The sequence below is a fragment of the Rhinolophus hipposideros genome (genome assembly GCF_964194185.1).
Source record: "Rhinolophus hipposideros genome assembly, chromosome: 22".
Classification (NCBI taxonomy): Eukaryota; Metazoa; Chordata; class Mammalia; order Chiroptera; family Rhinolophidae; genus Rhinolophus; species Rhinolophus hipposideros.
Window position 1 is genome coordinate 34,780,270 of NC_138068.1, and position 17,474 is coordinate 34,797,743.

The 17,474-nt window shown below is 32.4% G+C and overlaps 1 protein-coding gene across 4 annotated transcripts in view; it reads left to right on the plus strand.

The window, feature by feature from the left end:
* MACROD2 (mono-ADP ribosylhydrolase 2) overlaps positions 1-17,474 on the plus strand; it is a 2,186,605-nt gene that overhangs the window by 459,335 nt on the left and 1,709,796 nt on the right. For all 4 annotated transcript variants that reach the window (XM_081033481.1, XM_081033483.1, XM_081033484.1 and 1 more), the window contains exon 4: positions 16,779-16,808. In XM_081033481.1, coding sequence (XP_080889607.1) covers positions 16,779-16,808 — 30 coding nt within the window. The remainder of the gene's footprint in view (positions 1-16,778; positions 16,809-17,474) is intronic.

Here is a 17,474-nt window from a genome sequence, read left to right on the forward strand (position 1 = left end):
TTCCTTACCACTGGGTATAGGAAGGCTTCCCCCTCATACCTACAAGGTGTATGTCTCCCCCATTCTGGAGTATATTCTAGGGGTGGACGTACTACATGGCCTCAGCTTACAGACTTTGGTAGGAGAGTTCCGTATCCAGATCCGGGTGGTGAAAGTGGTGACACGCGGGCATGTTCACCACCCTCCTCAAGTGTTGCCACAGCCCTGGCGCGTGGTTACAGTGCAACAGTACCGCCTGCCAGGAGGGCAGGAGGAGATTGGTTGTACAATATTGGAATTGGAGAAGGCACATATTGTGAGGCCAATGCAGAGTCCCTTTAACTCCACAGTATGGTGGGTCAAGAAGCCAGATGGGACTTGCTGAATGACTCTGGACTCCAGGGAGTTAAATAAGGTGACACCACCTTTGCATGCAGCAGTGCCTTCAATTCATGATTTGATAGATTGTCTTACTGTCCGCCTGGGAACATATCACTTTGTAGTGGACTTGGCCAATGCTTTTTTCTATGCTTGTAGCGTAGATTGTTAGGCGACACCCTGAAGGGGTGGAGTGTGGGGACAGAGTCCCAGGGAACAGTTTCCAGGCTCTCAGCCTTTAGTGGGGAGGTACTGGCTCGGGTGTGATTGGTTGGCCGTCAGCTGTGACCGGTTGGCCAATTGGCTACTGTAACTGTGGGGCTGCATTGATTTGTTGGTTGGTTGGCAGGTGGAAAAGTGAATGGCGGACTGTGGATCGTGTGGCTACTACTGCGTGTGTCTCACCCAGCCGCCAGAGAGAATAATGTGGTATGACTCCCATATCTATGGCTCCATGGGTGTTCCTTTTTGGCCTAGCCATATCCTGCGTTCTTATGTGGGGAGTGGGACTAGAAACCCCGCAGGCTGCCTTGCATGACAAATGGCGGAGCGAGCAGGGTCCCCTGCACGACACAAACAGTTGTTAAATAATTAAAGTATAATTTATCTTTTTGTAAGTAATAATTTGAGGCACAAAAATTTAAGTGACCTGCCCCAGTTTATATAACTAGTCACTGGTGAAATTAGGGATTAATATTAAATACATTTTTGGGGGGGTAGATACCAAATCCATTGTATCTAGAATATCATGTACAAAATCTTTTATTAACTCTTGTTGCTTTTACTTAGTTTCTAATACAGTAGTCCCCCATTATACATGGTTTGATTTCCATGATTTCAGTCCAAATATATTACATGGAAAGTTCCAGAAATAAACAATTCATGAGTTTTAAATTGTGTGTGGATCAGAATAGCATGATTGAATCTTGTACCTTCCGTCTCTGTCCTACTTGAGACATGAATCATCCCTTTGTCTGGCATCTCCAAGCCATGCTGTACATGCTCCCCATCTGTTAGCCACTTAGGAGCCATCTTTGTTATCAGAGGGATTGTTGTGGTACTACAGTGCTTGTGTTCAAGTATCTTATTTTCTTAGTAGTGGTCCCAACGTGCAGAAATAGTGATTCTGGCAATTCGGATATGCCAGAAAAGCCATAAAGTGTTTCCTTTAACACCTTTTAAGTGAAAAGGTGAGTACAGTATAATAAGATATTTTGAGATAGAGAGACCACATTCACATAACTTTTATGGCAGTATATTGTTATACTTGTTCTATTTTGTTATTAGTTATTGTTGTTACTATCTTACTATGCCTAATTTATAAATTAATCTTTATCATAGGTATGTATGCATAGGTAAAAACGGTATATATAAGGTTTAGTACCATCCTTGGTTTCAGGCATCCACTGGGGGTCTTGAAGTGTAACCCCTGTGGATAAGGGGAGACTACTGTATTTGGATATCTCAGAGTAACATTAGAAATGCAACTAATTTTAGTAAGTATTATTTAGTTATCTTGTGAGATTTGTTAAATTATAATAATTTTTTAAAGCATCTGTAGTCAGTAATCAGCATCTCACCAACAATAATACTTTTGTATGAGATTAATATCAGTGCTTTTCAATGCACCAGAATAAAACTAATATCTATTATAGAATCCACAGCTGGCCTGATGGAACTGTAATAACAAAAGTAATTGGTATTTTTTGATATTCACAGATGCAAATTATAATTTGTCTCCTGTGTACAGAAAAAGTGGGTCTTTTTTATAAATTATTAAACTTGATATTGATCAAGTTATATTTTTCCATGTTGCAGAGGAGATGATTATTTTTGAGGCTTGTAGTTTACATAAACATAATAATATATTTATTGTATACTTGAACAATATAAAATTTCATTGCACATTAGAAGGCAACCATAATTTTAAATAGAATTACTAGGCTTATGTAATTTAAGAAGGAGAAAAGTTATTATGTGTTTGATTTATTACCTCAAGTTATCAAGAATATTCTTTATTTGATAATCCTAAATTCAAGGAGAAGGAGTGCTAATGATAGAAAATTTAGGACAAATGAGAGCATATATTTATTTTTATTTTGTGTGTTTCACTAAAAGCGTATAAAAATCTTCAATTAGCCAATTTGCATTCATTTGGTGAAAATCAAACTTTAATGTTATATTATTATTTTGATAAATTTAACTGAACTCAAATAAAGCCTTGTTAATCAAGAAATATATACCCTCATTGATAGCAATGTATATATAATTGTTCATGTTGCCTAAAATCATACTAAGAATTTTCATCTTTTTGAATGTCAAATATTAATGTTATCAGATTATTAAATGTAATGTTTCAAAAGATTTTTTATTAGAGACAATTTTTTATTACAGATTTTTCTGACATAAATTGTTGATTATTATACTGTTAGTGAATGAAATGGGGAAAATATAACTAAAAATATTTAAATTTTTATAATTTTAAGTTGTATGATATATGTAAATGCTGTCCGTTCTGGTCACTAGTTAGATTAAAAAGCTAGTAATACTATCTTTGACATTAGTGTTATTGTAATACGTTGTTTATCATGGGCATTGAATATTAATCTATTGTGAAATAATTTGGGAGAAGTAAAATAATTCCTTAATAGAGAGTCTGGTATACTGTACAGACAATTAAAGCTCAAACCCAATGTTTGAGCTTTACATTTCCAGCCTATGACTTTGGAGCAAGCGATTTAGTGCCACTATCGCCTTTGTTTCCTCATGGTTTTAGGGAGAGTAAAATTCCCACTTTACATGGTTGTTTGGAGGTTGATAGATACCATAGAGACCAATTCAATCATTGACAATAAATAATAGATGCTCAGAAAATTTTCATCATGGTCTATTTGTATAATTCTTTATCTGGTTGTGATAATGAGCATATTTTCTATATTGATAAGCTTACTAAAATATGTGTCAGCTTGTGCACTGGCGTGGTGATTCAGAGAATGATTTTTGATAGAAATGAATCATTCAAGAGCTCATTTTAAATTTTTCATAAGTTGCTAATGTCACAAGGCCAAATTTGGTGCAAGTAGTTAGATCCAAGGCTTGATGATCCAAGGTTTACATTAAGATGAATAGTGAGCCAGGTCAACTCTTCTGTGACACAACAGTTATTTGTATAACAAGACATTAACAAACTGGAAGAAGAATGTTGCTTTAAAACAATGTGTTTACATTGGGAAAAGAAAAAATGGAAACATATGTTCTGTTGAATTTTATTTAATTTTACATAAATGAAATTGGCACTATTAGATCAAAATATTCATATTCTACAGTAGTTTAAAAAAGAAAAGAAATAGTTGTACTTAGCCTTGAAATCCATATTAAGGTGAAGCATTCTTACATCTCTGTGTTTTTGATAAGTTTCCCTTCCATATCTTTCTAACAAGTCAGTATCTTCTGAACTTCTTTATCTTTTATATTCTGAAGTATATACTTTAAATTTGCAAGGAATTTAATTAGAAAACAGTAGAAACTATAATTCTTTAATCTTTTCTAGCCAAGTTTTTAGTTTGCTTTGAAGTTCAAGACCTGTCATAATTTGTATTTAGTAAACATGAAAAGAAAGTGTTTAAAAAGACTCACCATCAATGGAGATGGCTTTATTATTTTTACATTAAAGACAGACCATTTTAAAATTTGTATATTTAAAATTAATCAGAAATTCAGACTGAATATTTTTAAGGTATAAGTGAGAACTTCTTTCAATCAGAAGCAGTCCAATGAATCTTATTTACATGTCAAGACGTTTTGTTTCAGATTGTTCATTGGCAGACATCAAATGATACTGGTATTTTATATGCTTTTCAGGGTACACTTATAAATGTTAAATTTTTGCTAATTTTGACTTATTTTAATATATAAATTAAAATTTTTTATTAAATTCTTAAATTTGAAAAATGCATACGCTCTTCTACCTGTAAATACTTTGGAGGATTTGTTCTATAGGACAAAATACCAGTATGTAGGAATACACACACACACACACACACACACACACACACACACACACACAGAGGCAGATTTTTACTTGAGCATTGTCTATAATGGCAAAACTGGAAACAAGTTAAGTGCCTATCAATAAAGGGAATGGTTTCATTGAAACTTTGGAAAATTATAGTATATTATTTTGTTTATAGTATATTATAGTATAATATATTATTTATAGTATATTATGTTGTTAGAGTCCTTGATGTATTTATAAATAAGAAAATTAACTTACATATTAATTTTTACAGTAAAATCCATTGTTTTTTAAGGACTCAATTATGTGTATATATTTATAAGAACATGGAGAAAAATATGAAAAGGAATAATAGGTAAGAGAAGTTGAGTTTGTTTAGTAAAAATTTTTTCTAATACAATGCAATATTGTATTACTTTCAGGTGTGCAACATAGTGGTTAAGTATTTATATAGTTTATGAAGTGATTCCTCTGACAAGTCTACTACACACCTGGCACCATATATAGTATTACAGTATTATTGATAGTATTCCTTATGCTATACTTTGTACCCCCATGACTGTTTATAACCAGCAATTTGTCCTTCTTAATCCCTTCAGGTTTTTTTACCCATCCCCCCAAACCTCCTTCCATCTGGCAAACATCAGTTTTTTCTCTGTATCTATTAGTTTGTTACTGTTTTGTTTGTTCATTTATTTGTTTTGTTTTTTAGAGTCTGTGTATAAGTGAAGTTATATGGTAATTGTCTCTCTGTCTGATTTACTTCACATAGCATAATACACTCTAGGTCCATCCATGTGCTTGCAAATAGTAAGATGTAATTATTTTTATGGCCAGGTAATATTCCATTTTATATATACACCACCACTTCTTTATCCAATCATAGACAATTAGGTTGCTTCCATATCTTGCCTATTAAGAGTCTCATGCTCTACTGACTGAGCTAGCTAGGCATCTCATATCTTGGCTATTAGAAATAATGCTGCAATCAACATAGGCATGCATATGTCTTTTAGACTTAGTGTTTGGATTTCTTCAGATAAATATCCAGAAGTGGAATTGCTGGATCATAAGGTAGTTCTATTTTTTTTTTTTTAATGGACGGTGCAGCTCACAGTGGCCCATGCGGGGATCGAACTGGCAACCTTGGTGTTATTAGCACCATGCTCTAACCAACTGAGCTAACCGGCTACCCCTAGGTAGTTCTATTTTTACTTTTTTGAAGTATCTCCATACTATTTTCCATAGTGGCTGCACCAATTTTCACCCCCACCAACAATGCAGAAGAGTTCCCTTATCTCCACATTTTTGCCAACACTTGTTGTTTTTTGATTTATGGATGATAGCCATCCTGACATGTGTGAGGTGGTATTTCATTGTGTTTTCAATTTGCATTTCTCTAATGATTAATGATACTGAGCATCTTTTCATATGTCTATTGGTCATGTATATGTCCTCTTTGTAGAAATGTCTGTTCAGGTCCTCTGCCCTTTTTAAAATTGGATTGCTTGTTTTTGTGGTGTTAGGTTGTATATATTCTTTATAAATTTTAGATATTAACCCCTTAACAGATTTACCATTGTTGAATATCTTCTCCCCCCATGCGATTTGTTGTCTTTTCATTTTATTGATGGTTTCCTTTGCTGTGCAATAACTTTTTAGTTTGGTTTAGTCCCATTTGTTTATTTTTTCTTTTGTTTCCCTTGCCCAAGGAGATGTATTTTTTTAAAAAAATATTACTAAGAGCAATGTCAAAGAGTTTACTGACTATGTTTTCTTCTAAGAGATTTATTGTTTTGAATCTTGCATTTAAGTCTTTAATTCATTTTGAGTTTATTCTTATATGTGTAAGAAAGCAATCTAGTTTCATTTTTCTGCATGTAGTAGACCAGATTTTCCAACTCCATTTATTGAAGAGAATGTCTTTACCCCGTTTATAATCTTGCCTCGTTTGTCATAGATTAGTTGATCTTGGAGATGTGGGTTTATTTCTAGGCTCTCTATTTTGTTCCATTAATCTATGTATCTGTTTTTATACCAGTATCAGGTGTTTTAATTATCATAACCTGGTAGTAATTTGATATCAGGTGGCATGATATTTCTAACTTGGTTCTTCTTTCTCAGGATTACTGTGTATTCAGGGTCTTTGGTGGTTCCATATGAATTTTAGGACTACTTGTTCTAGTTCTGTGAAACATGCCATTGATATTTTGCATTGAGTTGCAAAATTGCATTGAATTGCATTGAATCTATAGATTGCTTTGGGTAGTATGGACATTTTAAGTACATTAATTCTTCACATCCATGAACACGGTATATGTTTGCATTTATTTGTATCTTCTTTAATTTCTCTCTTCAATGTCTTAAAAATTTTTTTCAGTATGGGTCTTTTACTTCCTTGGTTAAATTTATTATGAGGTATCTTTTTTTTTTCTTCATGCAATTGTAAATGGGATTGTTTTCTTAATTTTTCTTTCTAGTAGATTGTTATGGGTATATAAAAATGCAACCAATTCTTGAATATTAATTTTGTATCCTTATACTTTACTGAATTCCTTTATCAGTTCTAATAGTTTTTTGGTGGAATCTTTAGGGTTTTCTGTATATACGTAGTATTATGGCATCTGCAAATAATGACAATTTTACTTGTTCCTTTCTAGTTTGGATGCCTTTTGTTTCTTTTTATTGTCTGATTGCTGTGGCTATGACTTCCATTACTATGTTGAATAGAAGTAGTAAAAGTGTTCTTGATCTTAAGGAAAACACTTTTAGTATTTCACCATTGAGACTGATGTTAGCTGTGGGTTTGTCAACATAACTTTTATTATGTTTAGGTATGTTCCCTCTATTCCCACTTTGCTGAGAGTTTTTGCTGAAGTTTGTTAAATGCTTTTCTGCATCAATTGATATGATTATATGATTTTTATATTTCATTTCGTTTTTGTAGTGTATCACATTAATTAATTTGTGGGTATGGAACCAACCTTGCATCCCAGAAATAAATCCAACTTGATTGTGGTGTATGGTCTTTTTAATGTATTGCTGCATTCAGTTTGCTAATATTTTGCTGAGGATTTTTTGCATCTTTGTTTCCCCCAAAATAACACCTAGCTGGACAATCAGCTCGAATGTATCTTTTGGAGCAAAAAATTAATATATGTCCCAGTCTTATTTTACTATAATATAAGACCAGGTATAATATAGTATAACATAACATAACATAACATAACATAACATAACATAACATAACATAACATAACATAACAAATATAATATAATATAATATAATATAATATAATATAATATAATACCAGGTCTTGTATTAATTTGTGTTCCAAAAGACGCATTAGAGCTGATTGTCCAGCTAGGTCTTATTTTCAGGGAAGCAGGGTGTGTTCATTAGGGATATTGATCTATAATTTCTTTTCTTTTCTTTTTTTGGGTAATATCTTTGTCCAGTTTTAGAATTGGGTTAATGGTTGCCTTGTAAAATGAGCTTGGAGACTTCTATCCTTTTGAAATTTTTAGAATAGTTTGAGAAGGATAGGTGTTAATTCTTCTTTGAATATTTGGTAAATTTCACCTGTGAAGCTATTTGGTCCAGGACTTTTGTTTGTTGGGAGTTTTTTGATTACTGATTTGATTTCTTTAGTAGTTTTTTGTTTGGTCAGATATTCTGTTTCTTCTTGATTTAGTCTTGGAAGATTGTATGTTTCTAGGATTTTTTCCATATTTTCCAGATTGTGCAATTTGTTGGCATGTAATTGCTCATAGTATTTTCTAATAATGCTTTGTATTTCTGAGGTGTCAGTTGTCACTTCCTCTCTTTGATTTATGATTTTATTTATTTGGGTCCTCTCTCTTTCTTGATGAGCTTGATTAAAATTCTTAACAATATTGTTTATCTTTTCAAAGAACTGTTTCATTAATCTTTTGTATTTTTATGCTTTATGTCATTTATTTCTACTCTGATCTTCATTATGTTTTTTTCTACTCACTTTGTACTTCATTTGTTTTTCTTTCTGTAGTTCCTTTTGGTATAAGTTTAGATTGTTTATTTGAGATTTTTCTTGTTTCTTGAGGTAGGCCTATACTGCTATGAATTTATCTCTTAAATCTGCTTTAGCTGTGTCCTATAGAATTAGGGTCATTTTATTTCCATATTTGTTTGTCTCAAAGTATCTTTTGATTTCTTCATTTATCTTTTTGTTAACACATTCATTGTTTCGTAGCATGTTATTTAGCCTCCAGGGGTTTGTGCTTTTTTCAGTTGTTGTGAAAGTAGCCTGCTAGCCTGTTTCACATCTCCACCCATCCTTCCAGACTTGACATGTTTTTTTCTTTATATGCTTAGTTATCGGAGTTCTGTTCTGCTAGACTTCAGATGGTTCTCCAAGGTGATTGTTCTATAATTTAGTTGTAATTTTGATATTGTGGTGGGAAGAGGCAATGAAAGCATTTACCTACTCCACCATCTTAACCAAAAGTCTTTGTTTAGTAAAAGTTTGATTCACGTGTTCAAATGAATACATATTATTTTATGTATTATAAAAATATAAAATATATCTTTACATATTTTATATTTTTAATCAATAAGGAAAAGATTAGTCTGCTATATTGATTATTGCTCAAATGAAAACATAAGAACAGGAGCTATCTTCATAACAGTTTTGAACTAAGAGAGTTAGTTTGGAAAGGGATATGAGGTTTAGGATAGCTACTATTTTTGACCAGTCTATATAACCATATCAAAGTTCCAAGAGGAACCTTGGCACAATCAAATTAGGATGCTTTAAGGATATCTTATTTTAAAATGGAATAAGTACAAGGGTTAGAGTCAGGTATGGTGTAAAAGAACTTCAAGAGATTGTTCAAGAACCAGAGGCTACCAACAGCACAGTTGTTACTAGTCTAAAGTGAAAGAGATGAATGTAGGGAGAAATACCAGAGCCCAAAAGGAGAGAAAGTCACGTTATAAACTAAATGAACTTAATTAGAGCAGTGACCTTTATTCAAGTCACTGAGTAAGCTTACAGGGAGTGAGCCAGGAAAATAAAAACCTTGAACTCATTCTCATCTCTCCTATCAGTTGCTGCCAGGGCTTCCCATTGACTGAACTCAAACAGAACCAGAAGATAAGAGGACCCATTGATGTCATCTATATGGGTCATTTGGGTAGAGAGCAAGGGGAGTTGCAGAGAGTGGGTCTTGAGGAATAAACAGAAGCTGTCTGGAATAAAATGTACCACATTATTTTTTGACTATATAATCAAAATAACCTGGAAGGGGGAAAAATTATTATAGTATGCAAAATATTGGCATCCATTTTTTTATGGGCTTATAGAATTACCTAAGGTAATTACTTTAATTGACCTAAGCCCAAACACATAATTAAAAAAATAATTTGAAGATAGCCTTGTTCCTAACTCTCTTCTGTGCCTAAGTCCTGGTTTCTTCCCAAAACTCTGTTTAGGGTATAGTATAGGACGTCTTTGAGTGAGGGCACAGGACTGGAGTTCTCTAAGATGAACATGGCCTAGTCCATGAAAAGTGTGAATTAGTCTGAATACTTTTAATAGCGGTGGTTTTCTGTTAACCACCTTGGGTGCCAGAAGTAGCACTGTAATCAAGGTCATGGATAGGGAGCTGACAATTACAGCATGTGTCAGGCACCATGGAATGCATTTACATAGGTTATCACCCTTATTCCTCTCAGCAAATCCATACCATGACCATTATTTTAACAAATTACTGATTAAGAAACAGAGAACCCAAGAGTTTAGTAAATCATTTGGAGTATCAAGAACTTTCTCAAGGGAGATAAATTTGTCTGAAATTTGACCTAAATTATTTGGATTCCTCCTGGCACAGTCTTACTTGCCGGTAAAATTGTGAAGGGGTCATTATCTATCATTATAGCTCTCTTACCTGTCCCAGAAATATGATTTCTTCTTCCCCTCTTTCTTTCATTTCCCTGTCTTCCATTAATTTCCTTAGTTATGTATTTAACAAATATTTTTTTCAGTAGTTACTCTGTACCAAAAATCGTGCAAGGTACTGTTGATACCAACAAACATGGCCTCTACCTTCATGGATTTTACAGCTTCATAAATGTTCTCAGGGTAGCAATCCAGCATTTCCTTTAACCTCCAGTCCTTTACCTTTGAGGTTCTTTGGCTCAATCTTCCCAGCTATTTACTATTACTGAGAATTGTTCTTTTATCTTATTTATTTAAATTAAACTATAATCTACAATAAACCTTTTTTGTGTGAACTTACTTGCTGTTTCATTATTGGAGAGAAATAAAGATTCCATAATATTATGAGAAAGATGAAATAAGGAAACTACGCAAAACAGTTTTTAAAAAGGTACTGTCTAGTTTTATAGTCCCTAAGAAGTGTGTAAATGAGGGTACATGTTTAGGGTTATATTTTAATCAGGCTAAAAGTATATCAGATTCCCTCATATAAGCACATCTTCCGTTTTTCAAATTGAGAATTAGTTTGTATTAAAAACCTTTCTTGTCAAAAACAAGTTAAAACCGCTGTTCAAGTGTCTTGCATCATTACAACCACAAAGTGAATATAGATTTGAACTAATTTTTATCCTTATTTAGACATGCTTGTTTGTTCTTTTGGAAAGCCTCAGATTGGGTTACTTAAGTAATCCCATTTTTGTAACTGAGCCAGTATTATCATTATCAAAATTACAACTGATTCAGAGCAGTGTCAAGAAGGATGACTAGTACGTAGAAGCATGTGCTGATTCCTCTCATTCTGCATTAGTTATATTTCATTATGGAGCTGTAGGAACTGCCAGTGCTTTAGTTCACCCTTTAAGAATTAAGTTAGATGATCTTCAGTGGGATAACATTCAGTAGACTTCATGCACGTGTATTTTGTTACTATGTTTGTATGTGATTTCTGATGAACAAAGTTGTACATATATGTATTTGCAATTTGAAATTACCAGTAGCATTGTTGTGTGGTAGGTTCTTCTCCAGGGTTTGACCCTGGACAAATTTCCTAACATTTTTGACCCTCTTTAACTGTCCACTTTTGTAAAAAGGAGGAGTTGGACAAAATAAGTGGTTTACCTCTCATGTTTCAGTATTCCTAGAAGTCACTGAGCATGCAGAATGATAGCTGGTAAAGCCAAATTGACAAAACAGGGACAGCTCTAGCTTCTCCCTCACACTTCAATCAGAGTAATTCTGTTTTATTTGTTAATATTCCCAAGTTTGTTTTCCAATTCCTGATGGCTTTTCACTTATTTATCAACAGTAGGGCTCATTGTATTTTACTTCTGGCTTCATAGTGGGTTACAGCTTATTCAAACCAATTAACCCTCAAATTCTGAAGTAGGTATGAAATGCAAAAGTATCAACCATGTGTTTATGCCTGGTTTCTTCTACATGTGTGGTAGTTAAGTCTATCCTTAATTCTCTCTGTCAGCTTCAAAGCAGGAAATGATAGAATTGACCCAAACCTCTGGTGTTTCATTATTTTTGTTTAGAAGGTGTAAATCTAGTAAAGCATGAACAGAGAGCTGTTGCCAAATTGATGGCTGTGTTTGTCTGTGTAGATTATATTTCCCCAGCTGTCAGTGGAGATGGTTGCTCCTTGTATAAAGTAGTTCTACTGTTTATGCATGTGCTTGGGATTTTAATCCTAACAGATTTATTTTTTTAGTACTTCCTACTTTGAGCTTCAAAGTATAGGGAATATAATGTGTGTCTTTCTAAAGGGTAATATTTCAGCTTTTGTATCTTTTATGATAACATGTTGAAATGGTGTTTTAAGTTGAGCTCCTGGGGAAGTTTTTGCCAACAGTAATTTTGATAATCCATGTGCTCTATTGTAATAAGAAAGCAGAATAAATAAACTAAACTAGGTGGTCAGGATCTTGTTAGAATAAAAGCAACTATAATTTATTTTATAATGATAAAAAGCAAACAAAAATCCTGCATAAATAGTTTTAATCAATATTTGAAAACTAGTCTCCCAGGCTGTTGCTTGTTTAACAGTATTTGGTAGGGGTAGAAATAAAATGGGAAAACAAATAATTACTGTAAAGATAATAGAAATTACTGTGCAAGTGGAATAAAAAATTGTTTCAAACACTTATCAGGATAGTTTGGCTCTCAGAAACTGGATTATTTTGACTCAAAATGCAGGAGTTAATAGGTATGCTACAGTACAATGCTGGAACATGTCAGGTTAGCAAAAACTGTCAAATCTAAATCTGATCCAGAGGTCCCCAATGCATGGCATGTGTGCTGCCATTTTATTTCTCCTTACCCAACTCTGACTGTGACTAATGTTAGTATAATATTAATTGATCATAGTTCTCTTATCCACTGAGCCTAGATTCAGTCTCAGAGTTTTTCTCAAATCAGAGGTACAGACAGTTTCTTCTATGTAGTGATTCAGAATTGTTTAAAACCTGTTTTCCATCCCTGATTAATTCTAAATTTCCTGATGGAAGAATATAAATAAGATAGTTGACTATGACTTGCCCAAATCACTTAGCTGTTTAGTAACTGAGAATTAAAGCAGAGATTATCTGGCTCTCAGTTCAGTATTTTTTCCATTACCTTATGCAGAATAAAAAGGATTTTTAGATTTTAGGAGGAAAAGGCGTCAGTTGTCTCATAATTACATCTTTGTCTTGCATTCTAATAATGTTATGGCATATATTCCATCTAAGAATTTCCAGTAATGGAAGATTATTTATAGTATATAGTAATTTTTTTTCATGGTTTGATCCACAATTTAATTGTAATTATATTCTTGAAAAGATACACACACACACACACACACACACACACACACACACACACACACAGAGGGTTATTTAACAGATTTTATTTTAGCAAGAAAATAGTGTAATATTCTATTTGTACCTTGAAATGACACTATTGTCACCAATGACACTATTGGCAACTGCCACGATCATTTTTTATTTAGGCTAATTATCCCAAACAAAGGATTTCTAAATTGTATTCATTTTTTAGGGGGTTTTGATAATTCAAAAATGAATATTTACACTTATGGAAATTTGATAATTTTAACTTAAAAACTCAAAATTGAGTTCATATGGAAGAAAACAATTTCACATAAACTTAAAAAACTTAACCATTTGCTTAAGGTATTACCATTAAATTCTCCTTGCTTACCATTTTGAAATCAGATTTAGATAACCCTTTTTCCCTTTTAGGTTCAACATTATTTTTGTTTTATAAACAGTGAAACTGTTCATCTCATTGAGTTGTTATTTTGGGGGGAAGTAAAAATGCAATACACAGATTCATTAACTTGTAACAGTTCATTTTAGTTTCTCAATGAGTCAGTCTCTGAGACAAGTAGTATAGCTTGATTTTTTTTTTCCCTTTGCCTCCTCTAGTAACAGAAGGGACATTTTATTTAGGAAAATATGAATGAAAATAGTGCTGGTTACTGAACATGCTCAGAAAAGATAGTTTAAAATCATACTTTAGAAGCAGTGGCATTATGCTCATAAATTCATGTTTTCCTTGTTTCTTTTCTCCTTTTCCTTTTCTGTGAAACTTTAGGAATAATAAGAGGTATGTCCAAAAGTTTCTCTACCAAGACACTTAGATAGAGACATAAATATATTTCACACATTCTTGATCACTAAGTATTTCCAAATAAACCTTAAGTTTCTTTAACAGTCCTTGATTTTCCAGGAGGAAGAAGGACCAAGGTTTGGCTCTTTCCACACACTTTAGTAAACAAATACCTCTTACATGTCAATAAAGAAATTGGACTAAACCTGCAAATTATCTCATTATTAGGAAACATGTATTGAGAACTTATTAGATTAAGGTCAAACTATCAAACTCAGTCCTTATCTTTGGGAACTTCCTGTCTAATTGGGATATACAACAGTTTATTAGGTAGAAATTAAATAACTATTAATTTAGACACACAAAAGTCATTTTCACTTTTGTAAATGGAAGAAACAATATGAATCTACCAGACCAATAAATGTTGAGAATCAGTTATATTATCATAATGTGTTTATGAAGGTAAAGTAATCTTAGGTATCATAATGAAGGTTCACTTTTATTTGCCTACATTTATGTCACTTTTCTTGAAGAAAATGTGCTTGGTATTTTTTCTAATAAACATTTTATTTTTTTATTTTTGGAGAACAGAAATTAATATAATAGACTTAAATTTGATAAATTCTTTAGAAAAATTTTTTATCAGGATTATAGTTATTAGAATTGCTTTGAATATATTTAAGCAACTTAGATTAAGATTCTATTACATGAATTATAATGCATATGAAATTATTTTAAAAGTGATTGTGCACTGTGTAGAATGGCACAATTCTTTAAAATAGTGTTATGTTGATGTTAAAATGTGACCAGATATGCTTATCTAGACATGAGCACACATGTGACATAAATTGACTTGATAGTTTTGCAGACTGGAATTCCAGTTCCTATTCCTACTCCCACTCATCCACCCACATCTATTGGACAAGTGCCTGATTAAACAGATGGGCCTTGGGCTATGTTCACAAACAGGCATTCTCTCTCCACCTTTATTGAGCAAAACATTGGATGAAAGTAGGCTATAGTGTGTTATTGTGCTTCTGGGCATGATAATTTAAGTGAAAAGCTACTGTTCAGTATTGTTGTTATTTGGTGTTGGAAATACCTTTTTTTATGAATGAATATGTGAAAATTGGAGGATAACAGATGGAATTTCAGGGATTTGGAAAAACCTATAGATAGGGAAGTAGTTCTTAGTCAAATATAAAAATAAAAAATCAGCAGGAGTGTGAAATACCATGCAGTTTCATAAATGCAAGTGGCTAAGATTTTAGAAAATGTTTGGATTAGCCAATAGTCGGTTTGATCATGAAATTTCCCCATCCTCTAAAGGGTATGGGACCAAAATAAAATTTGCAACATCTTTCCTAGTGCCCCTTTAACAAGTTATTAGTTCAACAGTTACAAAGTTTGATTTGGGACAGGACATTAAGTCCTGGTTATCATTATGTAAATACTATTGCACTTTCTCACTGTGAAGTCAGAGGGATTTGGAGAACTGTGGTGATAGCATGGCAGAAGACTTTATGACATCAGAAGTGAGTTTTGTTTATGGTTAAATAATGGCATTGCTATTCAGTCCATGTCTGTGACAAAAGAACTGGGAGGAAGGCAAGAACAGCAATTAGATCATAGGAAGTAAGATTCGATGCTGTAATATTGAATATTGAGAAAACCCACAAAGGCATTTGCTCCATGCATTTTCATGATATTCTCTGTAGTGCTGCAATAATTAGCAAGCCATCACATATTTAGCCTCATTGCAATAAGAATATGGTCATTTATTCTTAAAATGATCCATTATTTATTGATGGAATCATTGACACTGATGTTTACTTCTCTCATTTGTGGCAATGCATGGTCCTATGGACAGCACATTAAATTCAAAGTTAAAGACCCTTACTCAGTTTTCCTAAATGATTTATTTGATCTTTTGGTAGCTCAGGATTATCCCTAAAGAAAGGGACTCCGGTTGCGACATACTTTGTTTGTATTGCTTCAGGATTTCTTTCTTTTTTTTTTTTTTTTTTGATGACATGAAATAATACCTATGATACATAACAACTCTAAGGAATAAAGTTAAGTTCAGTGTATATTGACTTCTATTTTCTGGCTGTTATAATGACTAGATAAACATAGGCATAAGATTGCTTAATACTTGCAATGGAACTTTATGAAAATTTAACCTCTTGAAAGAAATCAAAATGAAATTATCTTATATTTTGCTTATTATTTGGTTTTTATAAATATGTGTTCTAGAATAATGGATAACTGGGTAAGAAATGGCACAGCATTGTTTTACAAAAATGTTTAAAATTTATTTCTTTTCTTCAGGTGAAAAGTTAATGCCAAAAGTAATAAATCCATTATTACTGTTTAAGAGTTCCTATTGCAAAGTATCTTGAGATAGCATTATTTGATGTTGTATAATTTAATTGAAATTAGTATTATATCTTCTTGGTACATTGTCCTTTGAAGTCACGGAAATGGCCTAAATAACATTATTCTATCTCTGATAAAATGGAAAACCCAGAAGATTAATTTAGATAAAGAATGGAAAATAAAAGGATCACAATATGTACTTTATTTTATCAGAAGAAAGTACATTATAAAAATAGTTATTTGAAGATAAAAAAATAGCAAAACATTTTAATTTTCAAATCATTATCAAGCAGTTGTAAAGGCTGTCTTTATACAAAAGTATGTGTGTGTTTATAAGAGATATGATCATTACTACTTTTTTATTAAACTATCTGGCATATTATATATTTTATATATTAGTTAATGTCTTTTGTTTTGTTTTGTTTTCTTTTAAACAGCAAATGCCAGTCTCCTTGGAGGAGGAGGTGGTAAGTACTGAACATCACTTAAAATATATTTTTATTTCTATATCAACTACAAGATGTTAAGTTCTGTGATGCTTTAGAGAAAATTAATTTAACTATAATCACCAATGACAAAAATGATAATCTTCTAGAAAATAATTTATAATAGAAATATTTTAATTGACTTCAAAATGTGTGGAATACTATTTTTTTTATGGTCAAACTTTGTATTTTTACTTTTGGCATAAGCTGTAACAGCTATAAGCTATTGAGATGAATACACATATAGTAGATGACAGAGTCACTTTTAATACATTTGTAGCATTGTGGGTTTGAAGTATTTTTTTTCATCATAATGACTTTAAAAAAATTATGACTCTATAGCCTGAGAGCTTAATATATCAGCCCAACTGATGTGAAAAATAAAAAAAGGAATTAGTATTGGCATTTTTCTTTTTCCTTTCACCTGTTTAGAAGAGAAAGAAAGAGATCAAAGTGAGATGAGGAAAAGAGAGATTCTTGTACTGAGAATTTTTTTGATGCTAAAATCTTGTAACTATTTTTTCATTTTTACTTCTAAGTTGAAAGATGAAAGCTTTCCTAGCCTCAGTCTATAAAATACGGTAGGGGAGAAAAAAGTATACAGTGGAAAAGGGTCCTTTTTATTTCAGACCGAGATTGATATAAATA